General features: G+C 43.0%; 1 protein-coding gene across 3 annotated transcripts; it reads left to right on the top strand.

Annotated features, from left to right (window-relative positions):
* The first annotated feature begins 4,265 nt into the window (after nucleotides 1–4,265).
* Nucleotides 4,266–27,067, top strand: mtmr10 (myotubularin related protein 10). 3 transcript variants are annotated; one of them, XM_028956457.1, is made up of 17 exons: nucleotides 4,266–4,683; nucleotides 4,765–4,866; nucleotides 5,017–5,077; nucleotides 10,913–11,049; nucleotides 13,827–13,899; nucleotides 15,213–15,355; nucleotides 19,491–19,584; nucleotides 20,575–20,722; nucleotides 21,480–21,567; nucleotides 21,816–21,904; nucleotides 22,152–22,282; nucleotides 22,659–22,728; nucleotides 22,886–22,956; nucleotides 23,489–23,661; nucleotides 23,770–23,940; nucleotides 24,247–24,429; nucleotides 25,172–27,067. In XM_028956457.1, the coding sequence occupies exons 2-17, from the start codon at nucleotides 4,810–4,812 to the stop codon at nucleotides 25,796–25,798; spliced, it is 2,316 nt and encodes a 771-aa protein (XP_028812290.1). In that variant the 5' UTR covers nucleotides 4,266–4,683; nucleotides 4,765–4,809; the 3' UTR covers nucleotides 25,799–27,067. The 3 variants fall into 3 exon arrangements, with proteins under 3 accessions (XP_028812290.1, XP_028812288.1, XP_028812289.1); XM_028956455.1 differs by lacking the exons at nucleotides 4,266–4,683; nucleotides 4,765–4,866; nucleotides 5,017–5,077 and adding exons at nucleotides 5,958–8,584; nucleotides 8,618–8,674; nucleotides 8,856–9,017; XM_028956456.1 differs by lacking the exons at nucleotides 4,266–4,683; nucleotides 4,765–4,866; nucleotides 5,017–5,077 and adding an exon at nucleotides 8,724–9,017.

Below are 27,067 nucleotides of genomic sequence, written 5' to 3'. Positions count from 1 at the left end.
TATTGCAACGCAAATTCATTTTGTGCAGGAAGCATTGATTGGATTATCAGTGTATGCCACACAAGATTTTAATTAATGATGGTCTACACACAGAACCCCATAATGACAACATGAAGAATGTTTTCTTGGCAAATTTAAAAACAAAAAAATATATATATATAATTATTCACAGTCTTTGTTCAATACTTTGTCGATGCACCTTTGGCAGCAATTAAGGCCTCTATTTAAAAAAAAAAATAATTCCATAAGCTTGCCACGCCTATCCACAATAATTTATTAATACCAGAAACTAAAACAGCACGATAGCCAAAAACAGGGGAAATTGCCAACACATACGTAAATCAATCCACAAAGAAAGTCAGTTCACGAAAATGTCGAAGCGACTGATGGGCAGAACCACAGTGCCTTTTAACCGTTGTCCTGATTGGCAATGCAGACAGAGCAGGCCAGGCTGGAGGGCGGCGGCAACCACAGGGCTCCTGCCCTGCTGTGTCCTCCCACTGGCAGACCCGGACCCTCCGGCTGGCTCCCAGACGTGGTCCCGCATGGTGGCCTCAGTCCCTCCAACCTGCCGACCCTTCCGGGGTGCGTGCAGGCCATGTCTCCAAATGTTCCCTTTGACGAGTCTTACGTTGTTCCCTGCCCCGCGCGGGGAGGCAGTCCCGGACCCTCTGGCGACCATTCACCGCACCTCTGGGTGGTGTATTCTGGGCACATGCAACCCCTCGTTGCATGTGGCTCGTCCACCTTGTCCTGGACCAGTGCAGTTGGGTCAGGAACTTCCTCCCTGGGGTTCTGCTCCGCTGCTGGGTCGCCATCTGGTCTCCTCAGGGGGCACAGCCAGGATCACGGGAGGCGCAATCCTCTCGCCGCCCACCAGTGCTGTTAAATGTTAAAAAGCATGTTAAAAAGGACTGGCATGTACCTGCTGCTCTGGAGAAGGGTGGTGGGTGCGTGGCGTAGAGGTTGGTGGATGTCCTTTGCAGCAGGCGCTGCACTGCCGTTCTGCTGGGGAACGTCTAGCAGAGGGAAGGTGGAGAGGCGGATTCCCTGCGAGGCAGTTACTGGCTGGCAACTTCCCATTGCCCTCTTCCACCAGCTTACCCCCGCGTCACCGTCTTCCTCCTCACTTTCCAGCTCTCTCTCGTGGTCCTCCCACCACCGGAAGTGAGTCCCCACGGTCCCCAACTGCCCAACCCCACGGTCCCCAACTGCCCGGTCCCCAACTGCCCGACGCCTTTGTCCTCGCTCCACCTACTCACCCACAGACGTTGCTGCTTCCGGGTTTTGCGGACATTGTGGCGTTGCTTACCATGGCTTGACCCCCATATCATTGGGAAGAAACCGCTCAACTGGTTCGTCTGGGTCGTCTCCCGGTCCCGGTCCAAGTCTGGGCTCTGGCTGGGACACTCAAGGGCCTTTTAGTAAAGAGCTCTTCCATACAGGACGGATTGGTGGATTGCTACAGAGATGGTTGTCCTTCGAGAAGGTTCTCCTCCATCCACAGAGGAATTCTGGAGCTCTGACAGAGTGACCATTGGATGAAGTTCTTCCACTTTTGGATGATGTAGGTCACTGTGCTCATTGGGACCTTCAAGGCAGCAGAAATGTTTCTGAAACCTTCCCGATATTTGCACTTCGAGGCAATCCTACCTTGGACAATTCCTTTGACTTCATGCTTAGTTTGTGCTCTGACATGAACCAGCAACCGGCTGGAGGGGTGAGCAGTTCCTGTAAGACGAAAGCATTGACACTATGGACTGGCCCCCCATTCCCCAGACCTGAATCCAATTGAGCACATCTGGGACATCAGGTCTCGCTCCATCCACCAACGACACGTTGCACCACAGACTGCCTAGGAGTTGGCGGATGCTTTAGTCCAGGTCTGAGAGGAGATCCATTTTTGTTTTTTTATGAATATTACATCAAAGTTGGATCAGTCTGTAGTGTGTTTTACACTTTAATTTTGAGTGTGACACCAAATCCATTCTGCAGGGCCACAATGTTTCTGCAGCATTTGTCTTGCGAAGAGGCCCATCACCTCTTTGTTCACCATATCTTTGTCAAATGGCCGGGCAAGAGGTGTGAAATGCCAGCCACTTGTTTTAAGATCATCCTCTCTGCCTTTGTCCGCCATAGACGGGAGACACAGGGGGTGTGACAGTGCAGAAACAACAAATACTGATTGGTCTGTGGCAACTTCCTGGGAGTCAAATGTATAAAAGAATGTTCTCTTGTGGTCTCAGGTTTTCTGTTTCCTTTCCATCGGGAACTGGGCCTTCTTCTTTCTCTGTTTCTTCTGGCCTTTTCTCTCGCTTTTTCTATCTTTTCTCTTAATTTTTTTTTCTCTGTAACATTTGTACCTTTTTTACATATTGTGGGCAGCCATGACAGGCGCCCCAGGGAGCAGTGTGTGGGGATGGTGCTTTGCTCAGTCCCATTTGTTGGAATGGGAGTTGAACCATACAATTCAGAATTGGGTACTTATGTGGCCAACTGTGCTTAACAATGTTTTATTGTGTTGTCTGAACATAATCTCCGTATGTACATTCATACCACCTAAAAAAAACACTAGTGCTGTATTAGATTTATTCATTTTTTTACATCAAGCATTTGAAAGTAACCAAGTAACTTTAACTTAAAATACATTTTAAATTAGGGTAATTTGTAATTTTAATTAAGTAGATTTTTACATGGATACGTTGAACGAGATGTCACCAAGAATTCATCATGAATTTCCAAAGGTGGAATTTTGAGCTGATACATACACCTGGGAAACACTTAGTATTGGCTAATGCACTTTCACAAGCACCCATGATTAGTTCTACTGAAGGAGAGATCATAAATCATGTAAATATGATAGTTGTGTCTCTACCTGTAGCTGATGGTAAAGCAAAGCAAATTTGTGAAGAAACAGCTAAAGATGACACTACAGACCGTGATGGAAAACCGAAACAGCAATATGACAGGTCGACTAAATGTCTCAAACACCCTAGCGGTTGGCTAATCCCCATCCCGAATCCCCATCCACCAAGGGGCTACTGAGCAAAACACTGTCCTACCTGGCGCCTGTCATGGCTGCCCACTGCTCAGGGGATGGGTTAAATGCAGAGACCACATTTCACTGGGGGCTGTGCTGTCACATTTAACAACTAATCACTTTCACTTCACAAAAGAATTTTCTAATTAATGGAAAGAGTGTGTCTTCATCAAAAAAAATGTGGATCATAATGTTGTAGAGACTTGTGTGGTAATCTGGCATATGTGTTCACGGCTTTAAAGAAAGAGGGATGTGTTGATATGTAATGCAGTACCAGTGGAGACCAGCAGAGGGACCTGGAATGTCATGAATAGAACAAGAGAGCAGTGCACCTGTCTGTAGAGATAGGTGGAAATTGGAGTTAGCTTGAGAGCTTGCATGAATATATATATATATATATATATATATATACACACACACACACACACACACACACACACACACACACACACACACACACACACACACACACACACTAGACGTCGCGTTGAACGGGTTGGTGCTCCTTTTAAATGAACGAACGTCTATCAGAATCAAGGCGGAATACAGACTCAAAGCACCATAAACCGTCATTTTTCATTGTCTTGGTTCATTTCAAATGTCAAACATGTATTTACGACGGAGCCGCGAATAAATGAATGGAGAATCAACTACTGACAATGAACTGTACACAATACATTTTTCAGACAAGGAAAATACAAGGAAATTTTTTACATTTAACAAAGATGAACACCCATTTACCTGCTTACTTGGAAAAAATAACTATAACAGAAGCATATAAATAACTATAACAGAGTCATATAGATTTGTCAAGAACTGCAATATATATCGAGGTGTGAGAACAGAATCTGTGCCTTTCCTATGTGGTGGGGGCGGGAAGACAGATTCTCCGGTCAAATGTTATTTGTCGAAGGCAAAATGCAAAATCGCGTTTGTCGAACGCAAGATGATAAAGTAACATTCTTATCCTTGATCCTTCGTTATTACAGCCGTACGCGGCGCAAAAGTCCCGCATCTTCGCTCACACCGTCAGAGAAGCGTGGACGAATGAGCTTGGAACCCAAGTCCAAAAAAGCGGCAGGCTGGACAGACTGGACGCGACGTCCAGTGTTTATAATCTGTGAACCTCGTTATGTGAAGCCGCCGGTCTCCATGCCAACCGCGCCGCTGCTGAGGGCGGAGCGCCAGGGCGCGTCGACGGCGTCGGCTCCTCCCCCCTGTAAATATGGCTGCGACGCTGCTGTAAGTGTGCAGCTCGGCGCTTGTCCACAGCCCTAACGGGCACCGTTTACTCGGCCACAAAGCCTCGCGGACTGAGCGGCTCTGCGCCTGTTTTCGGAACGGACTCCCAGTTCCCTTTTGCCGAATGTGCTGGAGAAGCTGTTTAATAGGGGGTCTGCAGAGCGGCCGAACTGCCTAGCTAGGCGACGTCCGCTAAGTTACCTCAGTGAAGTTAAGCTGCGTCTGTCAGCAGCGGGGCTGTCGCGCTTATTCATGCCGTAACCAGCCGGGAGGAAAAGGGAAAAACGGCCAGGAGAGAAGCAAACTCTGTGCGGTGGGCGCCGAAGCTGCTCTGATGAAGAATTTTTAACTCTTGACTATGGGATTGATGCAGCTTGAGGTCTCGCCGGATCGAACTCAAGGTTCGGATCTAACCAGTCAACTCCGTAGTGAAAATTAGAAAGACATTTATTCCAATTTTTTTTTTTTTTTTACTGTTGTAGTTATATAGCGAGAGGGTCGTCTCATCGGACACCGTGGGGCTTAGCATGTTTTCTGTGAAAGCAATGAAGCCGACCTTTAAGTCCTACCTTCCTCCCGTGCAGGTAAGTATTTCTCCCCCCCCTCCCCTTCGTTTATCATGTTGCATTATCACAATTTAAACTTCCCGATGTCGAGTTTATCTTTACCCTAGGTTATTGCTGGCCGTAATGTAAAGAACAGGTAAAGATGTGACTTGATCTTGTCGTCCTCAGACCGAGTTGAAGAAGAGTCCCCATCTGACCATCCGCAAGTTGGAAGCCAAGCTGCTCCCAGGTAGGGTTTTAAATTGCTGCTTGCGCTTCTTTTATCTGCGGCTGCCATCACAGCCCTGTTGTGTGTTTGCTAAACAGTCAAGCGCGTTTTTGCCCTGACCTTGGCCTGCAGCTCTTTATAAAACGTTCCTTTTTCTGCACGCCGTTCAGCAGATTTCTGCTGCATTTCTGAGAAATGCGAGACGTCCAGCGGAGTGACCTGTTGATCTTTCACTCGCGTTCTCTCGTACACCGTTTAGAATAGAACGTCTGGATTTTTCATATTTTTTAATCTTTCGAAAGCGGACGTCGGTTTTAATTTCTCTGATGCTGTTAGTCAGTCATGAACATTCGACAGTAGCTTTCCCGCTGAATGGAATGAATTTTTAATGCTCAGCTTCAGGCTGCAGATCTCAGATTTTGGTTAGACGCGTATCTCATTTCACGAAGACGGACTGTTCCCTGTTTGACTGCATACATGGAGTAAATTTGACTCCAAATGTTCAAAATAATTCAAGATTATTATTGCATTAGATATATTGATCATTTTAAGGTAACTGATGTCAGCCTTTAGGTTGGAATTAGGGCTTTTTTCAGTTTCCTCGCTTTGTCTGAAGTGCATTATTTGTCTTGTCTCTTGAAAATGGTTAGTCAGCTTTATCCCCAGGTTCTAAATCCAGGCGGCTTCCTGCCTGCCCTCTCTACCAACTTAACAGGCAGTTGCATGCAGAAGTAGGAATTATGGCGGCTCAATTGTAGAAAAGTGGTACAATAAATGTAAAAAAAGGCTATGTGTACAGCCATTAAATTTTACATGACAGGAATAATTTAAGGGCATTTACTCTTAAAATTAAAACACACTAAATGCATACCAAAAAATCTTGTTTATGTGTGTTTAACTTTAGCAATGCTTCTTCGCTGTATTGGGACTTGTTTTGTGTTGCGAAATACTTTCCATACTGTCACAAATAGTCTCCTCTGGTATTTTTTGGCATGGTTGGCTAAAAACTGTTGTAGTGAAGGGTAAGTTGTCCTGCTTTTGAAGTGAGCGTGATTCAGTTACTTGTTGCATAATTTTGGCATATGTCCATTCTATCTGATGTAAAGTTGGTGTTATGTTGGAATCAGTCTAGTGGCAGACGCACAGTGTCAGTTCTATTATTCTATTATTTTTATGAATGTGAATTGCATGCATAATTTTGTACGTTCTCTGAGTTTTTCAATTGCTAATGTGTCAACTAGTAGGAAAGCTGTGCAAACAGGGTCTCCGGCGACAGGGTGAATTCTCAGACCTCTTCTATAAATTTGGATTAGATACAGCTTCAGAGCGCTTGAAGAAATACACCTTGCATAGAGTGTGTTTCTCAGAATGCGTGACAAGGGAAACGTTTAAATGGGTGGTTGAACCAGAAAACTACCATTGTGTCCCTGAGCAAGACTCTTAATGTTTAATAATTTTAATAACCCCTACAGAAGTAAAAACCAACTCATTCACCAATGTTTATATGCTAATGTTGTGTTTAGACATTATTTCAGTTGGATTTTTTGTTTATCTTTAGTGCCATCAGTTTCTTAGAAATACACTCTTGCGCTGTTCCTACTTGATTTTGCACCACACAATTGAGACAGAGGCACTGAGGCGTTCCTCCATATAATTAAGACCAAGGAGGTGGACCTCCCCTGTTACAAAAATAGACTGCCTGCATTTACTTTTATTTTTTTGTGGACGGAGGATGAAAAAGAAAAATCCTCCTTTGAACTCTCTCTCTCTCTCTCTCTCTATTTATATATATATATATTCCATACTGTTCATGCTTTTGCAGTATGAGTCGGTAAAAGTGGCACTTAAAGGCTCCTATCATTTCTTTTTCTTTTATTTTTGTTTTGTGGGTTGTAAAGGAGATACTGAGCTCATCGTCCTGCTGTCCGCCACACATTCAGAGACTGTGTTTTCTAGACCTGTTCCCAAGCACCCTTGTGTCTGGTTTATACCCAGCGGAACCTTTTACAGGTTACAGGTTAGGTTAGGGTTAGGGGAAACCCAAGGCTATAGTACTATATGTGATTAAAGATTCTTTCTTTTTATACATTTCTAAAACCTGACACACACACACACACACACAGTGTATGTGTATATATATATATATATATATAGGTACCTGTTCAAGGTTTCAAGGATTCATTTACATACCAAAACAGCATGATGCTCAGGTTCTTCAGACCTTAAATAGCACCAGAGAAATTTTTAGATCATGGACATCCTGCTCAGACATAGCAAATGTGCTAAAGCCCGTGCTCAATTCTGGCACCACTCCTTGAAGTTCATCTATGTCCATTGAGAGGCTGTTTATGTATGATGGTACATAACAGAACAAGCCTGTCTCACACAGAACCATACAAAAGTGCTTGGTCTTCATTCTAGTTTATTTAATTGTTATTTTTGTGCTTTGCATCATTCATATTTTTTCTTGTACAATCTGATCCTGTTCTTCTTAGCTCCTCCAACTTTGCTCTAATATTGCTCTGTTTATTCTCTGTTGTTTTATGATAATCTCGACTATCTTTAGCATATGTAGGAGCTTTTGGCAGAATTGCTGCTTTCCACATCACACAATCTACTTCTACCTGCTGATGCCGCAGAAGCACCCAGGACTCTCAAAAGGGAGATGGTGAGGTGTATGTAAGCATAGCCGTGTATTGCCAGGTGGAGAGAGTGGATACCCACTGACACCACTGAATCTGTAATGACACAGTAGTTTGGTGTTAATGCCTTGGTTTCCTATTGATGGGCTGTAATGGCCGCTCAGTGAGCCATGTGATGTTTTGCACATTAGGCCGTTTCCTAAACCCTCCAGCCCCCATCACCATGCAGCACAGAAACTCCTAGACCCAGTCCTCATAAACCAATGACCTGAATAGAGTATTTTCCAAAGCAGGATTTCTCTGCTGACTTTCATAAGAGAACCCCCTGCTGTGCTGCTGGATGCTGGTTTGGTCTTTTTTTTCTGATTTTCTTTCCTCCCCATAAGCACACTGAATACCAAACATTGAAATTCTGCCTGCATGTTGCAGAAGGACATTGCCTGTTCTGCTTCATTTTCTCCCGTCCAGTCTGCAGTCCTCTGAGGCACTGTGCACCGAGCCTTTAGCTGCTGACACAGGAAGCAATGTGTAGGAAATAAAGCTGCTGGCCAATCACATGATTTACTCAAAAGCCTGACGTGCTGTTATTTTTAGGTAAATTGGTGTGTGGGTAATACTTGTTCTTCCAAAAGCAGTCCTTTCCAACCTACATTAAAGTGATATAGTAGCAGTACTGGGCCTCGTCAGGTGTTTCCCAGTTTGGGGTGAGACTTTTGAGTATGTAGCCATTTTTTTTGTACTGTCATAACTGAGCTCGTTTTCTCTAGTCCAGTGTTTCTCAGTTATTTTCTGTTTTGTGATGTTTGAAGCAGCCAAGGCATTTTCCTCCTGCTATCAAAAGGGGGAATTGGCGACTTTAAAATAATGCAGAAGTAGATGGTGTGTTCACGAACACTGTATGTTCTGACGTGGGCACCAGCAGGCACGACACTAAATAAACCATTTCCCGGATCGCATTGATGCTAGAATGACACAGGTAAGCCCTCTGCTCTATATATTGGCTTTAGATGGATAGAAGCGAGCAGAATTACAGATATACACAAGGGCTGACCAGTTAAGGGATCTGTCGGTGTATGTATGTATAATATTTCTCTCTGTCACATAATGTATAATTTATGACACACACACACTGGCTTTATGGAATTTGTGTGTGTAAGGATGACAAAGACCTGCTGGCTCAAGCGTTATGGCAGCCGGGAGCTCATTAATCCCTGAAGGACACACACTCCCAGTCCAACACACAGGGAGCTTACAGAAGCCACGTGGTCCTGACCCCGCCAGAGACAAGGGCTTTGGAGACGACACCTTCTCTGTATGTGGTAATAACAGTAATACATATAACAGATGTTTAGAGTGCTAAAAGCTAAAAACAGCACGCTAAAAACAGCATTCTTTTATGGCAAAAAAACATACTTTAATTTCATTTCAACTTTACTCTGTATCTTTTCATTTGTATCCCATCTAAAATTTAAGTGGCTTTAGGCTCCTTCTGAAATACTATGAGAGTCTTTCCACTTTTGACGTGAGATTTGAGATGCTCCTTGGCATGATCTGCACAACCAGGATAGAAGTGGGGACTGTTTGAAATGATCAGACATGCCTACCTTGACCTGACCCCACCCTTGCCCTGTAGTAACCTCTAGCCAAGCCGGTTCTGCCTCCGCAGCACTCTCTCTTTTTCACACACACACACACACACACACACACACACACACACACACACACACACACACACACACACACACACACCTCATGAAAAATACCAACCTAAGTAATCCCAGCTGTTAAAGGTCCAGTGACTGTTATTTACTCTGGGTCTACAGCACTGCGCATGTGTTTTCTGTTCTAGAGTTACACGTTGGCTCATCTTGTTTTTTTTTTATTATTTATTTTAAGTGCCCGACAGTTTGTTCAGGCGCTGACAGGTTAGGCATTTGCCCTGTAAGACTAAAACAGGAACCCAGGAAATCTTCAGTGGGGTGTTCCTCCCTGTAGACAAAGCTCTGGTATTTCTCATTTCCCTCAACAACTGTCCACAGGCTGGACACAAGGGACAATGGTGAGTACACACATTTGTGATGTGCCACAAAGCACGAGGGAACCTCAATGGCACAACCAGCACCTGTACTTAACCAGAGATTCATCTTTTCCCGTTGACTTCTCAATGCTGAAGTATCAGTGAAAGGGAATGTCATAGAGAGAGGAAAAAAAATCATTAAATATTTTTATGCCATCCTGCCATTTGGTCTGCACCACAGGCCATTTCTTCTAATTGGGTCGACCAAGGAACGTTGTCCATTATCAGGCTGTGGCTCCATTTCATGGACATGGGGCTTAACTTTTCTCATCCAATTTGCAACATTTCTCCAAGTGAGAAATCTACTAATCATCCAGCGAGGTGGTGAGAGTGGCGTGTAGCAACATGAAGAGGAGGAGTGTAGGAACACCCGCCAGATCAGGGAAGTAGATGCCATGGATGGCAAAGAGCCTGCTTCTCCAAACACCTCTTCACAATCTGCCTTTCACACCCTGCCGGCTGGTGTCTGCAGTACATTATTATGCAGTGTGGCCACTCTGTGCATGCGTTTCTTCATTATGGGCTGATGGTCAATAAATGCCCTTTTGGTACTGAAAGTGTAGACGTTGTCAGGCATTGAGGATCTTCATCTGTGAGGACTCATCAGTGAAAGGGAAGTGATTGTCATATTGATACACTGCAGCACAGCACACAGTGACACCATGAAAAAGTGTCATGACTGAGTTAGAATGCAACTGACGACAGTTTCTGTGATATTTACATTTCTGCCATTTAGCAGATGCGCAATGCAGGTACATGGGGTTTAACCCTGTGAATTTGTGATCTTCTGGTTCATAGGCGAGTGTCCAAACCATTAGGCCACTACCGCCCCTGCACCCTTTTCGTTTGTGTGCTTGGCATCAGGCATGTGCCATGACACTTTCTCTGAATTTTGCACATCACATTTTCTGCGGAGCTTCTGCCAGGAAACGGTCGTGACTCAGCATTTTGGTAACATTATTCAGAATGCGTCGGAGCTCAACCCACAGGTTCTCTGCTTTGTTTCCCCCAAAATCATACATGCTGGCTTCAAAAACCGTTTCTCCTACACATCCGCCTTCAGTCTTTAATATTTTCTTTTGTTATTAATGATGCTTTGGTCATACTTAATCTGACTTCCTGTTTGCCGCTTCGCAGGGGAAATCGTGGTGAACGAGGCGAACTTCGTGAGGAAGTGCATTGCTGCAGAGAGCAGCCAGGACGATCTCTGGGGGAAGCTGATCTGCACCAACTTCAAGATCTCCTTTATTACCCACAATTCCATTCCCCAGCAGGTATGCCACTCTTTTCCCCGCCCTGCTGTCCGTGCAGGGGCCAAGCAGCCTGCAGAGCTGCAGATGATTGGCAAGACTGCATGATTGTTTAATCGATTTGCAACTCTACAGGATCACTGAAGTATCTCTCTAATTAGAAATGGTTCAAATTCAAACTACCGCAAGGCTTTCGTTCCAACCATTTTTTTTTTTTTTAGAATCAGCATACAAGCATGGAATGAAAACTTTCCAGTAGGGTCTTACAGGAACAGGAACTGCTGCTTTAAGCTAATTCAGAAGTGATTAAGTCACAGGATCGGGTGACGTGGTCTGTCATTCATTCCTCCATGTAAGAGGATGTTATTGTAATATGAACTCTAGCTATAGCAATATTTTTAATGTTATTATATCAAATAAAGTCATTATTGAAGCAAGGTGTGTACAGTGCTGTATTTCCATGCAGGAATTTTTCTTTCTACTCCTGATTTTAAGCTTGATCTGTTGTCATGGAATGGTGTCACATAAGATTTGGTTAGTTTTTGCTTCTGAGCCTATCACTAGTGAGGGTTGAGGGGTGGAAAGGGCAATGACACCATTAAAACAATTATTCAGACGTTCACTGGTTCAAAACAGACCCCTGCACAGTCGCTGTCATTAACAGGAAGACAGCAGTCAGTGTGGGCCCCCGTACAAAGGAGGAAATGTATATCTTGCCACGATCTAATGAGATTTAGTATCTGAGCATCTCAAGGCTACCTCCCACAGCTCACCATCCCCCTCTGAGGCCTAACTCATGCTGCGGCGATCCTCTCAGGGACTTCCTGAGCTGAAGTGTTTATAGAGGTAGAGCTACATGCAATCAGCATGGTTCCTGTAGATCTTAAGCCGTTTACTCTTGTGCTTTAAATATATGACTGTTCTAATGGAATATAATGAGAGGTTTGGAAAACCCGTTGCAAACTTGTTATGAAGAGGCTTGTGCATTCTCTCAGTAAACTCTTTACAGTTTAAAGGTGTGGTTATAGGCCTGTCTTCTGTGCAGGCATGTTGCATAATAACTGTCCCTAAAGGGTATGTGTTTTTCACATTGATCACAGAGAAAATTTTACTTGACCTGGTAGGCTTTAAAATACCTTTTTTTTTTTTTGTAGTTGTTCAATTACTAAATTATTATCCTTGGAAGCTGTGCATCTTTGTGAAGTTTTTCACACATCTTCACGCACAGTATTTACATTGAAAGATATATTTTTTCTTGTTGGTCTGGAAGGTCAGTTGAAAACTGATACCTTGTTGACTTGTGTTGTAGGAAGAACCTGCTCTTTGTTATTTATTAATCTCTGCTTTTCATCACGTGTGTTGCTTGACATTTTACATTGTATTTTTGAAGCGGTGTACATGCTCAAAGTCTATGCCGTCTTCAGGATTAAACCATAAAGATCTACTTGGTAGTTATGTGTATGTTGAAGAGGAGAAAATACCTACCCTTTTAGCTAGGGTGTAATTATTTTTTATAATTATATTTTTATATACAGAGTTTAGGGTCATTAAATTCCTGGAAAAGTTTTGAATTTCAAACTAGCGCAGGTCTATAGTATCTTTGCTGGCTTAACGTTGTGAACCACGTCCCGTGGTGCTTTGTGCGTTGCTTCCATAGTCCACACCTCCACAGCTGTGTGACTGCCATTTTTTGTTTAACAATTTTCTGGTAAATTTTAGTTTTTGTGACCTCACATTTGCACTGAAATTTCAGAGAACATATGGTCATGAAAATTGCCTTCGAGGAATTGAAAACTTATTCGTCAATATGTCACATGGGCAAACAATCCTTAAAGATTGTATGTATTTCTTGTTTGATCTATTTATTTCTTAAAATCATTTTGATTTTACATTAAAGTGCCGTTTTTTTAAAAAAAGGTTTTAATGTAGTGCTGTATTTAGGCACAAAAAAAAACTCGAAATTAGGCACAGTAGTTTTTATTTAAATTATAATGATTTGTTTTGTCCATGCACAGCACACAGTGCACAGAACAAAACGTGTCCTCTGCATGTAACCCATCCCCTCAGTGAGCAATGGGCAGCCAAGAAAGGTGACCAGGAAGCAGTGTGTGGGGACGGTTCCTTGATCAGTGGTGCCTCAGTGGCACCTTGACTGTTTTGAACCCACAACCTTTTGGTAATGAGTCGACTTCCTTAGCTGCTAGGCCACCACTGTCCTATTCATTTGAGGTAAATGAGCATTCCTGATGATTTTTTTTTAACATGAATACATGAATAGAGGCCAAGGGGAATGAGAAGAGAATGAACATTTAATGGATTATTTACATGGATAATTTACTTGGAACCAAAGGAAATTTTTAAAAATTGGGGGGAAAAAAGAGACCAGATGAAATGGTCTTTCCAGAAGTCTTGGGTTTTCAGTATTTACACATCTGATTCTGAGGTAAGGAGAGTAGGACCTGTCCTGATGTATTTGTGTTGTAACCATGCTCTCCCTATGTCATGGGATCTGTGCTCTGTTAATCATCATATGAGACACTTAAAGTATGGCTAAACTATTCCTGCTGCTCATATACTTTGCTTTATGAGTCCAGGGTCTCTGAATTCCCTTGTTGGAGTTCAGAAGGCACATGTTTAAATCCTGTTCACCTTATTATTTGGTTTTCATATTGTATCATTTATCATGTATCAGCGGGCATTAGATGTAATGCTGTAAAAAAAAAAAAAAAAAGTGTAAAGCCTCAGAAAACGGCTGTTGGTGCATTTAAGGTGCCATGATTTGAATTTTTTTTTTTTTGCAGAAGTTCCAGTATGTCCACCATCTGCTGGGAGAGCATGATATTCCCTTGGCATGTGTGGACCAGGTGGTAACAGGTAAGGAGATTGGCCCTGTCTCTACTGTATAGGTATGGTACACAATCTACTGAATTCTGGAAATGCTTTTAAAAGACAGATCTCCTGCTTCTAAAATATGTCACACACGCCTATTGCATAGTTTGTTAGATACCGATTCCTAATATGCCAGATACACCCTGGTTGAGAGGTGGTGGGTGCCTTTATGGCCAGTTGATCTGTTTTTAGCATCTCTGTCGATGAGGTCACCAGTCAGCCTGTGAAAGCCTGGCTGGGATTAATCGTGTTTGTGTTAGATCATTGCATTCACTCTCTGCTGCGCGAGCCTGCCAGGCATAGATCTGTTGTGTTGAACTGATAGAGCATGAGGCCGTTTCTCTCTCTGTGTGTGTCTGGCTCTCTTGTCCCCCCAACCCCCCACCCCATTTTGTGAGCCTCAAACAAAAGTCCATTATGCAAGGGACCGGGCTTGGCAGAGACACAGTGAGCTCTTTCTCATCACTGTCTGCTTGTGGGTCCGTGTGCTAGAAGAGTCGTAGTGTTATCACCATAACAAATGTGTTTTTGAAATTTTACCAGAGGCAAAGCCTGCATTTACATGGGCATTAATGTCCCATTAATTCATGGATAAAATTGCTTACATGATCAAATTAACTTCATTATTATTCCAGATAATCAGAATAAATAAACTGTAATAGCTGTGTTTGACCATCTTTTTTGGTTAAATTTTATGCCATCATCCATTGCAGTGAGTAATTAGGCTGCATGTGTGTGTAAATTAATCACTTCATGTTAACAGTTTGCAATTGAATGCCTGTATACCATTGGTTCTCAAACTGTGGTACCTGCAGTGGTGCACTGTATTTTAATGCTGCTCAAAATGGTTGTACTTGAGATTTTTTAACTTCTGTTCAATACAGATTCATAAAGTTAACTACTGGCAATCACCGTCCATAGTGTGAGTTCAAATGTATTTGTGTGTGAAAGGAGAAACATGTTAATGTTCAGGACATTTTTTACTTCTCTGTTTTATATTTAAAGCATGTTTGTGGTTGAATGTCATGAAAGTAGAGCTGAAACTGGTTTTCTGGTAAGGTCTTGCAGAAGTTTCACTTTAGGTGCCCTAGGAGGAGGCAGAAGCCAGGTCAAGGCTGGTTTGTCTTCCTCTTTTCTGTCATGTGATGCCATGCTTCAGTCAACTGTTAGACCAGCTACTTGACTAGCACAAATAATAATTGATATTTTTAATACCAATTTGTATGCATTTTGTGTCATGTTCTTTTCATGTTTTGTAATTGATTCACATTATGCTCTTCCTCTGCCCTACCTCTCAGTTAATGATGCCAAGGGAAAGCAGAAGGTTCTGGGCTCCAATCAGAAGCTTAAGTTTAACCCCACTGAGCTCATCCTCTATTGTAAGGACTTTCGAATTGTGCGCTTCAGATTCGACGAGGCTGGACCAGAGAGTGCGAAGAAGGTACGACCCCTCAAAAACCCACTTTGTCTCATTTGTGTAGAGTAAGGGAGAGAGAAAGGCACAAAGAATTTACAAAATAAATCGATCAAACAAGAAAGAAACACAATCTTTAAAGGTCCCCTACTATGAAAATTTCACTTTGTGAGATTATTTAACATAAATACTAGTTCCCCCAGCCTCTCTATGGTCCTGCATTTCCACTCACACCCGTTTAAAAAAAAAAAAAAAAACCTCAGCTGACCGTCATGGATTGAAAACGTGCAAAGCATTGCAGTTGCTTGGTGGTCGGATATAAAAACAAAATAAAAATGTCTGTCATGCAAGACACTGAACCAGTGGGTTAATTAAATTTTTTCTGGAAAACTGCGGGTTGTACTTCCTGTCTGTGCCAAATATTGTGGATGGTGAATGGTATTGATGACGTCATTTCTGCGAATGCCCGCTCACTTCTATAGGCTGCTCTCCCACTATTCTTAGTTGCTGCAACTCTTCTGTTCTCCTTTGTGTGGGATTAAACTCTGTCTGCATGTTTCTGTTTCCTTTTATTTCTCTGTTTTATGAATAACCAGTCATTTGAAATACTTTTTAAATCACCTTAAATTAAATTAGTTTTTCCATCCATGAGTTATTTTGCCCTTTTAACATAGTCTAATTGCTATAGGCAATTGTCTGGACAAACAATCTATTTTGATCAGAACTGTTGGAGCACAACATTGCGAGGAGCATACTTCTTGTGTCTGATTGTAGAGACTAAAAATTCTGTGACTCCGACTGAGCCGCATGCCTGTCCTGTTGCCAAACAACAGCGGCCGTTTCCTTGTCAACCTGGAAGTGGCGTAAAGTGAGCATTCCACAAGTTGGGACCTGACTTATGTCTCCTGGCAACAAATTCCATTTGTGAAGGCTTATTCCACACTTTTGGAATGAAAGATAGGCGCGAGGATGAAAGGTCTTTTTAGCCGGCGGCAGATGACCGTTAGTCATCACTGGTGCGTCACCGTGCAGTTTTTCCCGGGCTTGTCTGTTTACGTTGTGAAGAGGAAAGGGCAGGTTTCCCTCTTAACTCTTAAGCAGGAAGCCGAGACAGCGGTTCCCTGTTGCGTGGACAAAGTTTGGAGCTGCCAGTTACCTGTTCCTGGCTTTATTCTTTTGACACTGGAAAATAGAAGGTGGGGGGAGGAGGAGCTGAGAAAAGGATCGGAGGAGTAAATGGGGGTAGAGGGTGAGAGGAGTGGACGGGACGGGACTGAGGGAGCAAGTCAAGCACATGAGGAACAAAAAAGCCATTGAGGTTCGAATAGTCTCTGATCTTTCAGCACACGTCTGGCTCTGGGTCCGTGTGCTCAGTGCTCCATTGTGCTAATCATTATTCTGCAAGTAGGGGAAGTGTCATATACACACACACACACACACACACACACACACACACACACACACACACAGTCATGCCCAAAAGTTTTTAAAATGAAACACATACTCTTAAAACACTGCTTCAGTGTTTTAAGATCTTTTTGTCAGTTGTTTCTGTGGTGTATTAAAATTACAATAATTATAATGTGGTGTAAGTATAATTACAAGCATTTCAAAGGCATTTATTGACAATCACATTAAGTTTATGCAAAGAGTTAATAGTTTCTGCAATTTTGGCCTGACATGCTGTCAATCAACTTCTGGGCCAAATCTTGACTGATGATGACCCATTCCTTCATAATCAGTGCTTGGGGTTTGTCAGAATTTGTGGGTTTTTGTTTGTTTGTGTATTGACCACAAGTTCTCAATTGGATTAAGGTCCAGAAGTCTCCTGGCAATGGACCCAAAATTTCAATGTTTTCTTCCCCGAGCCTCTTAGTTACCACTTTGGCCTAATTTCACGGTGCTCCATCATGCTGGAAAAGGCATTGTTCTTCACCAAACTGTTCTTGGATGGTTGGGAGAAGTTGCTGTAGGTGGATATTTTGGTACCATTTTTTATTCACGGCTGCATTCTTAGGCAAAATTGTGAGTGAGCCCACTCCCTGCCCCCACGCATGAATGGACTTAGGATGCTTTACTCTTGGCACGAGACAGGACCAATAGTCATTTTCACCTTTTCTTCTCCCGATAATCATTTTTCCAGATAACCCAATCACAAGAGAAAATGTCTTGTACTATCATTCTGTCCTTGATGTTTTTCTTGGAGAGAAATGGCTTCTTTGCTGCCCTTCTTGACACACTGTGCATGCAGATCCACTCACACCTGCCTGCTGCCATTCCTGAGCAAGCTCTGCACTGGTGGCACCCCGATCCTGATGCTGAATCATCTTTAGGAGACGGTCCTACAGTCCTGCTGGACTTCCTTGGGTTCCCTGAAGCCTTCTTTAAAACTCTATCCTTGACGTTTTTGATCCAAAAAAATGGTTTATTTAGGTGCAATCTTAGTAGCAGCAGTATCCTTGACTGCGAAGCCTTTTTTATGCAACACAGTGATGACTTCACGTGTTTCCTTTCAGGTAAGCATGGTTAACAGAGGGAAGAACAATGATTTCAAGCATCACCCTCCTTTTAAAGCATCCAGTCTGCTATTCAATCAGCATGACAGAATGATCTCCAGTCTTGTGCTCCTCAACACTCTCACTTGTGTTAAGGATCACTGAAATGATCTTAGCAGGTCCTTTTGTGGAAGGACTGAAATACAGTGGAAATGTTTTTTATTAAGTTCATTTTCATGGCAAAGAGGGACTTTGCAATTCATCTGATCACTCTTCATAATATTCTGAAAAATATGCAAATTACCATAATAAAAACGGAAACAGGAAACTTTGTTAAAAAAATAAAAATCAAACCTCGATAAACCTTTTAAACAGGAATACAGAGTGTATGTGTGTAAGACTGTGATGTGGTGTAATTGTGAGGAGTCCCAGGAGTCTGCATGACCACAGTTGTTGTTTTTTTCCCAAAATTAAGGTCTTATATATCACTAAAGTATTCATTTTTAAATCCAGAGTTTAAAATACTGCCAACCCAATAAATCAAATTTTAAAAAGCCTTCAATTTGTCAGTAATCCACTGGTTCCGGGTTTACTAAGTGCAGCGTGCACATGGAAATGACCATGGAAATTTCTTGGCCAATCCCCATGATGCTGCCCTGGGCAGTGGCTCATTGCAACTACAAATGTAGTTGACTACCCCAATGCAGTGTCTTAAATTTGATGAAAGTGGTTTTAAATTTAATTTCCTTAAAGAAACCCTGTTTTGGCCAGCTGGTATGTTTTCTGGTTTAATGAGCTTGATGGGGAGTTAACCCAGAACCACCATGTCTTGATGTTGTGACTGACTGCAGTCAGTAATAGCTTATTACACCGGTGGAAATTACAGAGCTGGGAGCTGCAGACACACACGCAAACTTAGCTCAGACACCCACATCCACCCTCACCCACGTGTTTGCTTGGGTGCCGTCACACCCAAGGTGAATGGGTGTCACAGTTTTGTGTGTGTTTTGTCCTGTGGCCCGTCCCAGTTTGTTTCCCATGTGTGCTAGAATAATATTATTCCAGCTATTTCGTTTCTCAGCTGGGAGGTGTTTGTACTGTAGGCTGCAGGTTTTCATTCTAGCCTTCAACCTGCCCCATACATTGGAAGGCTGTTAACGATGACCTGATTATAGATGCATACAACAAATGAGAAAGACGGCTGGAGAAAATTGCCATGAAATTATACCGGTTTTTTTTTTGGCTTGGTGAATTGTCTAGCAGACCCTGACCTTTGAGTTCAAATACTGTTCAGAAGAATCATTTAGAGTAAGTATCGAGACAATAATGCATTGTTTAAGCGCATTTAAAATATGATGCAGGGTATTTTTTATTTATGAACGTGGGGTTTTGCAGAAGAGCTAGTGACCTAGACTTACCCTCTTTTCATATGACCAGAATGAATACAAAGATGTGAACATCTGTGTCTCCTGAAACACACTGTACTTCTGGCATTTTGTTCACGGTCTCTTAGTGTGCGCCTAGGCTAGTGCTTTGACAACATGTGAGTGTTGCGTTTTATGGCTTTTTCAGGTGTGTGCCACATGTGCCTGTGAAGTCATGTTACTGTTCTTTACCATAGGAGTAAAGCAATTTCCCTGTTTTTGTTTGCATGTGTGTGTCTCTAGGTGTGTCTTGCCATTGCGCACTACTCTCAACCGGCTGACCCCCAGCTACTGTTTGGATTTGAGTTTGCACAGAGCCGTCAGTATGGCTCCTCAGGTAACATCAGCTTTTCCTTACACTATGTAACACTGATGTCACAGCTATGACCGGTGTTTGCTAGGTATCAGCTAATAGTCTTTATTTGATTAAATGCCTCGTTCCTCCACCCATTAAAGCAGAAAACCATAGTTGTGGGTTCGATAAACTGCAGTGCATCAATATACTACATGTGCAGATAGAAAGACTCTGGTGGTAGATCCACACTTCTCAGAATCAGGATCATCTTTATTGTCATTACACCAGGTGTAACAAATTTCAGTATAAATAGAGGAATATAAATAATATTTGATAGATATAATATTTATATATTATAATATATATAATATAGTAGACTAGTGGGTAACAAGCTCGCCTATGGTTCAAATCCCACTTACTACCATTGTGTCCCTGAGCAAGACACTTCACCCTAAGTTGCTCCATGGGGGACTGTCCCTGTCACTACTGATTATAAGTCGCTCTGGATATAAATGTATAAAATGTATAAGAAAGGTGAGGTTTCTTTTTGCTGAAAGCTTCAGGGTATTTTAGTTATTTCAAAACAGTGAAAGCATAACGAAAGAATTTGGGGACAATCTGTCATGAAGTCATCTTGGATTCTATATATGTTATGGGGAACTGATGTTACCTTTTGTTTGCCCAGTACAACTAACAATTGGAATTGTTCCCCTTTTTACGTGATATGCCAGATATGAAATGGCCTTTGTGGTGTGACAGTCCATGAAATGATACGACTAGGAGAGGAACTCCTTGTCTGTTGTTGAATTCAGTGTGTTGTGTGATGAGCAGGTCTGGACCTGACGTGTGTACAGTGAAGGTTATTACATGTTCGAAATGGTGTAATAGGATATTTGGTCCTTGACATCTGCTTTTGTAGAGAATTATGTCCCTCATACACGTGACCGGTAAACACAACTACTGTTGCTATTTCCATAAAATGCAGTTCTCATGTGTATGTGCGTGTTTGTGCGTGTTCTTGTCTGCCCACAGTTGAACGTGTTAATGGTGTGGATCCTGGAGGGGGGTGTCAGACTCCACTGTTTGACCGTCCCTCTGACTGGGACCGTGAGATCAAACGCACGGGGGCTTCGGAGTGGCGAGTGTGCTCCATCAATGAGGGATACACTGTTTCTCCCAGGTGCGTGTATATGTGTGCGTGTGTGAGAGACACAAGGAAGTTTTCGGATCCTAAAATCTACTTTCAAACAACTGAGAGACAAACATTACAGTGACTTATGTCCATTCAATTTACTTTTATTCAGTAAATATGAGGCAATTCTAGAGTGTCTTGATGCCATTGTGCTCATAGAATTGCTGCTGCTGTACTGTGTGTTGATTTTTGTTTTGTACGATCTCCAGATACTCCTTAAGCAGTGTCATAATATTTCACACAGACTGAGTGTTATGTAACTAGCTTGTATTAAAACTTTATTCGCCAGCCGTATGACTCATCTACAGAAATTCTGAGATTGTAAACTTAGGTTTACTGCTTTCAATCCTGCTTCTTTGAGTGGCATCTCCAGAGTGAGATGTGAGAATTCTCAAGAGACTCTGAGAAGCTCACAGCAGAATGACAACCATCTGCCTGTGGTTTTCAGAGTGAAGTGCAGCTGAGTTGAGCAGCAAAAAATAACTATTCCCAAAGATTCGTTCCACTTTTGAGAGAAATCGGACACCATTTTAGAGCTCCTGGGACTACTCATATTATCTGATAGTCAGGTGGATAGTCAGTCTTCCCTTTTCATTTGATCATTTTTGAATGAAAAGAATTCATTACTGAATACGTTTATGGATATTTTGTGTGCGTGTGTGTCTGTGTGTGTGTGTGCGTGTGTGTGCGTGTGCGTGTGCGTGTGCGTGTGTGTGTGTGTGTGTGTGTGTGTGTGTGTGTACAGCCTTCCAGAGTATTTTGTGGTTCCAGCATCGATGGCAGACCTGGACCTGAAGCAGTATGCCTGCTCGTACACAGGCCAACGCATCCCGGTGAGTGTCCATCCCATGATGTGTCTCTGATATATCTCTACTGGCAAGGCAGGGCCAGAAACCCTGGATGCCTCATAAATCCATTTTACTGCGACGGTACAAGCTCTGCTCCCATGCAGAGTCTACAAATTTGTTATTGATGTCCAGATGGGCCCAGGACATTTACTGGAGTTATGTTTGAATGTCTATTTGAGTCTCTCATAGACATTGTGTTTAAAATCATGTGTGTGTGTGTCCTTTCTACTTAGATGTGGTGCTGGAATCACTCTAATGGTAGTTCACTGGTACGCATGTCCAGCATCTGTGATGTCCAGCAACAGAGGAAGCTGGATCAGAGGTGGGTCGAGTAAATGAGGAAACATGAGCTGGAATGTCATCTGTGTCACAGAGGAACTTTTCACTTGGGAAGTAGTTAATCCTTTAGATATCAAATACAATTAAAAAAAATACATTTGTGAACTGCATTTTTCTGGGATCATCTATATGGACCATGCGTGTCACCATTGACAAAGCACTAGAACAGGGGAACCCCAGCCAGACTGCTGACCCGAGTTTGATCGAAATTTTTTTTTAATGAAAAATAGGGTCTCCAGTGCCATCACCAAGAGCCACCCACAGCGCAGTGAGGTGCTGACTTCAGACCTGGACAAAACTCTGCCCAGCATACAGGAGGTCCAAGCAGCCCTCATCAAGCTACGGCAGAGCTGCGTGATAGGTGAGTAAAACAGCTGAACCTTTAGGGAATTCCTCACATTTCTAGTTGAATACTTTTGCATATTGACCTGATTTGGGTGAGTATGATGCTGGTTTTAGGTATGTCAGGTATGTGTGGCGGGGTGGGTGTGGGTTGCTCCAGGGGGACTGTCCATGTAACTACTGATAGTAAGTTGCTCTGGACAAGGGCATCTGATAAATGCTGTAAATGTGAATGTTAAATGTATGTCATCCATTAGTTATAGTGTAATGTGCAGATGTCAGGTGGTACTTTTGTGGGGTTTGTTGTGAGTTGGCAGTTAGTGAAGAGTGCTGTTTGTTGCTTTTCGCTCTGTGTGAATGCACCTTTAACTCAACCCATCCATGTTTGTTTGCAGAACCTTTTGAGGAGTCTGAGGAGAAGTGGCTGTCCTCCATGGAAAACTCGCGATGGACTGAATATGTCAGGTATGTGCAAATATTTAGATGGTTGCCACAGCCCATAGTTGGCCATTAAGTTCCAGTATTTTTCTACAGTAATGCCTTTGACTTGCCTGTATATTAATGTGTGTGAAAGTCTGGTTTAATGGGAAGAGTGTGTTTATCCTGCACTGTTCACTTCCAGGGCTTTTTTAAGGCATGCAGTGGAGGTTGTGTACATGCTGGAAGGAAAGCGTGTGTCCGTCAGTCTGCAAGGTGACTCACCCCATTGTGTCTCTACTCCTTTGTGATGCTGCATTTTCTCTCTTTTCCTGACATTCTGTCTTTGGTGAATATGACCAGTTACAAATTAGCTTTCCCTGTTAACCATACATTAGATTCAGTTTTCAAAATGTAACCATGAAACATTATGCAACTGTTGAAGAATTACCTAGAGCACAAATACACATATAATATATTATAGGCCCTATTATGTAAAGAGATTTTTTGGCTGTCGTTCAATTTTTGTTACGACTGGAGCAGTATTCCTTAAAACAGGCACTTTTTCTTTTTCCTTTTTTAAGTTTTTATTTATTTATTTATTTTCCTTTTTCATACCTTGATCATTAAAGACATCATATAGGCATTTCTATACACCTTCTGTCTAATGTGTTCCCTACGGACCCCGAATACATACTTGTGTTTTACGATGTTTATTTTCTTATTTATTGTCATGGGATACAGTCACTCAGATTCTCTCTCATCTGTTCCTCTTCCCTTGTTTTTGCTCTGTGTATGTTCTGAGCAGAGGAGGAGGACCGTGACTTGTGCTGTGTAGTGGCATCTCTGGTGCAGCTCATGCTCGACCCACACTGTCGCAGTTTGGTGGGTTTCCAGGCCCTGGTGCAGAAGGAGTGGGTGATGGCTGGCCATCGCTTCCTCGACCGCTGCAACCACCTCAAGAAGAATGATAAAGAGGAGGTGGGGTTGATTTCTGTCTGTGTATGTGAGATAGTGAGAATACAGAAGTGAAAGAATGAGATGTTGCAAGACAGGACACTTCATTTTATAATGTATTCCCTATCATAGGCTCCCCTGTTCCTTCTATTCCTGGACTGTGTGTGGCAGCTGATGAATCAATACCCTGCAGCCTTTGAGTTCACTGAGACCTACCTGACTGTGTTGAGCGACAGCATGTGGATCCCTGTGTTCAGCACCTTCCTCTTCAACTGCCCACAACAGAGAGCCGAGTACAGCAGGGTGAGCAGCCAAGTACAGTTTTTGCATTGGAGGTCTGTTTAATGCTGCATTGCTAAAGCTTCACGAACAGCTCGGCCTTACCAAGCTCTTCCACCCACTGGTGTAACACAGCTCTTTCTAAAGACATCCACACATGAGTCTAAGGAATGTTCGGTTCAGTACTCCACCCACCCACCCAACATTCCTCAAATAGTCCCATAATTCTAGTCATGGCAACTGTCACTATTTTGTGTTTGTCCTTGAAAAGTTGATCTGTTGGAAACTGTAGGCTGTTTTGTGTAACCCTATCTGTTTTCTTCTGGTCAGGAGTTTGTCCATAGTAAGAGCATTCCACTGGGGAACGAACAGGCCCTGAAGTTTCCCCCGGTGTGGGACTGGTCCCAGCAGTTCACCCTCAAAGATCAGACTCTGTTTAACAACCCTCTGTATGTGGGCAAGGGTGCCACCTGTGTACAGAATGGAACAGTGAAGACCTTCAGACGTACCAAGGTCAGTTTGGAACATGTCATTGTATTAGAAATCATATCAATTATCAACCATGGAAACCCATGGAGAATATTCTAATTAAATTCATTGCATGGGCTTTTTTCGGTATTATTATTCTTGTTCGCAATTTTTTAAAAATTAATGTTGATTGCACATCAGTCAAATGGTTTCTTTTTTACCCTATCAATTTGTCATTTTGGCTTTTGCTAGCATTCCCCATGTTTATTTTTTTTCACACTTTTATGTCAAACCTGTATGTCACACTTTATGAAAAACACTTTCCGCTTGTGTATGTACAGTTCTACTTCCAAATGTTCACCCAGATTACCGAGACCCTTTACAGACTGTAGCCCTGCCTGAGAATGTGTTGGTAGGAGTGCACTGGTATACATTTACATTTACATTTACAGAATTTATCAGACGCCCTTATCCAGAGCGACTTACAATCAGTAGTTACAGGGACAGTCCCCCTGGAGCAACTTAGGGTTAAGTGTCTTGCTCAGGGACACAATGGTAGTAAGTGGGATTCGAACCCGGGTCTTCTGGTTCATAGGCGAGTGTGTTACCCACTAGGCTACTACCACCCTATAGAACAACTGGGTTAAAGTCGTACCTGCGTACTGTCTGTAGTAAAGTGAAACTAGCCTTTTCTGATGCCTGACATTTCATTTTTTTTTTTTTATGTTTTTAGTCCCATAAGTATCTTTTAATTAAAGTATTCATCCTTCTGTTTCTTGCTTTTTAGCAAAGGAACTACAGTTCTACAGTGAGGGGCGTGCCCTCTGCTCTGAAGAACGGCCTGAGGGGAGATGTGGACACGTTGTCTCGGCGCAACTCCCTGGTGGCCCGTCTCCGTCCCGACTTCTCGCAGGCACGGGAGGTGACGGAGACGCCATGCGAGCGTTTCACGCGAGAATGGTTCTCTCGGCCCACCGACTTGCAGGGCCTGCTTTTGCCCCAACTCCTCCCAACTCATGTGACCCTGTGGCGCCTCTACTTTCTGCGCTGGGTGCCTGAGGCTAGTATCTCTCAGGGCGGCGCCATCACCGCCTTCCACAAGCTCTCGCTACTGGCGGACGAGATCGAATCGCTGCAGAACCAGCTGAGGCAGTACAACACCAGTGGAGGAGTGGGCGGCACCCCAGCTTCCACCCCCAACCCTGCACACCCAGAGCACGGCAGAATGTACTTCAAGTGCACCCCCTCTCCCAACCGGGCCGCCTCCACCCCGGAGTATCTGAGCTCCTCCTTCCCATTCTCCCCTGTGGGCAACCTGTGCCGCCGCAGCATCCTGGGCACCCCCCTCACCAAGTTCCTCAATGGAGCCAAGATCTGGTTGTCCACTGAGACTCTGGCCAATGAGACTGTCTGATCGCCTAGCCCAAGGCAGCATGGGAGAATTGAAAGCGTATGGAAATAACGCCCCACTCCTTCACTTCCATGGCTAATACAGATTTGTTTTTATTGTTTAACCTTTATATTGTGAAATGCAATGGCTATCGCTGTGTAGCGTTGAGGAGATATGAGAGAAATGAACGTCCTTAGACTGCGATGTGACTAAATTAACCTGTGGTAGAATTTCTCCTCTCTATTCTATCCTCTCATCAACTCTACCAGCCCTGTCTTATTCTTCCAGTGGCCTGCTGGTTTGGGTCCCATCTAATTTACACGATTAACAATCAGGTTCGTGCCTTTTGTCGGTGAGGATTACGGGTGTGGCTGAGTTGAGAGTGGTGACCATAAGCTAATCAAAAGCCCCCAAAAAGGTCAGGCTGGTTCCTGGTTGAGCGCAAACCCAATGAGGTCGCGCATGTGGCAGCACTCTTCAGAACTGTTGGTGAATCAGCTGGTTGATTTGCCGTGCATGTGTGTGTGTGTGTTTATTTTGAATCCTATAGAAGGTTGATGGTTTGGGACTGTATAGGGTGCTTGGTGTAGTTGAGGTGACAATTTCTTAACTTTGAACCCCTTGAATTTCTTTTTTCTTAAACACCCAGCGTCAAAGTCTCAGACATGTAGCCTTCTCTTCAGGCGAATGAGAGGGTGATGGTGGTGTGAAATGTAATAATCATTTTTATTTTCCTCTCTGTATGGCCAGGTTTTTTTTTTTAGCTTTGTAAATTGTTTTAAAGACGGTACTTATTTTTTCTTTTATTTCTTACATTTGAATTAATATGAAGTAATGCACATTATTTATGTGTTCGGTTTTATTTTTAATAGTTCTTTTCCACTTAAGTAACAAAGGTTGTGCCCTGTCTGCTGCCCTGAAATGATGATTGTGCATGTCAACTGGACTAATCTGAGTTTGGAACCACAGCGCTGTTCTGTTATGCAACTAACTTTTGAAGAAATGGAACCTTGGGAATCCTCTGTGCCTTCTTCTTCTTATAACCCTGCATTAGAAAAATCATGGTACCTTCACTGTTTCTACTGCAGTGCACATCCATCCTCTGACCACCTTTACAGGGGCGAGCGCTGGCCAAATCGAACTGACTCCAAAGCTCTGACCGGAAGACACTGCAGTGGATGATGGGACCTGTGTGCTGATGTGCAAAAAACAGGGAGCGCAAGGCTGAAGCCTGAAGCGCTACTTTAATTCTACTACAGAGTTTAATGCAATTAAAATCTCTTTAACACAATG

This window comes from Denticeps clupeoides, chromosome 16 (genome assembly GCF_900700375.1).
Source record: "Denticeps clupeoides chromosome 16, fDenClu1.1, whole genome shotgun sequence".
Taxonomy (NCBI): domain Eukaryota; kingdom Metazoa; phylum Chordata; class Actinopteri; order Clupeiformes; family Denticipitidae; genus Denticeps; species Denticeps clupeoides.
The sequence above is the reverse complement of the archived record's forward strand: the minus strand, read 5'-3'. Positions and strand labels throughout refer to the sequence as shown.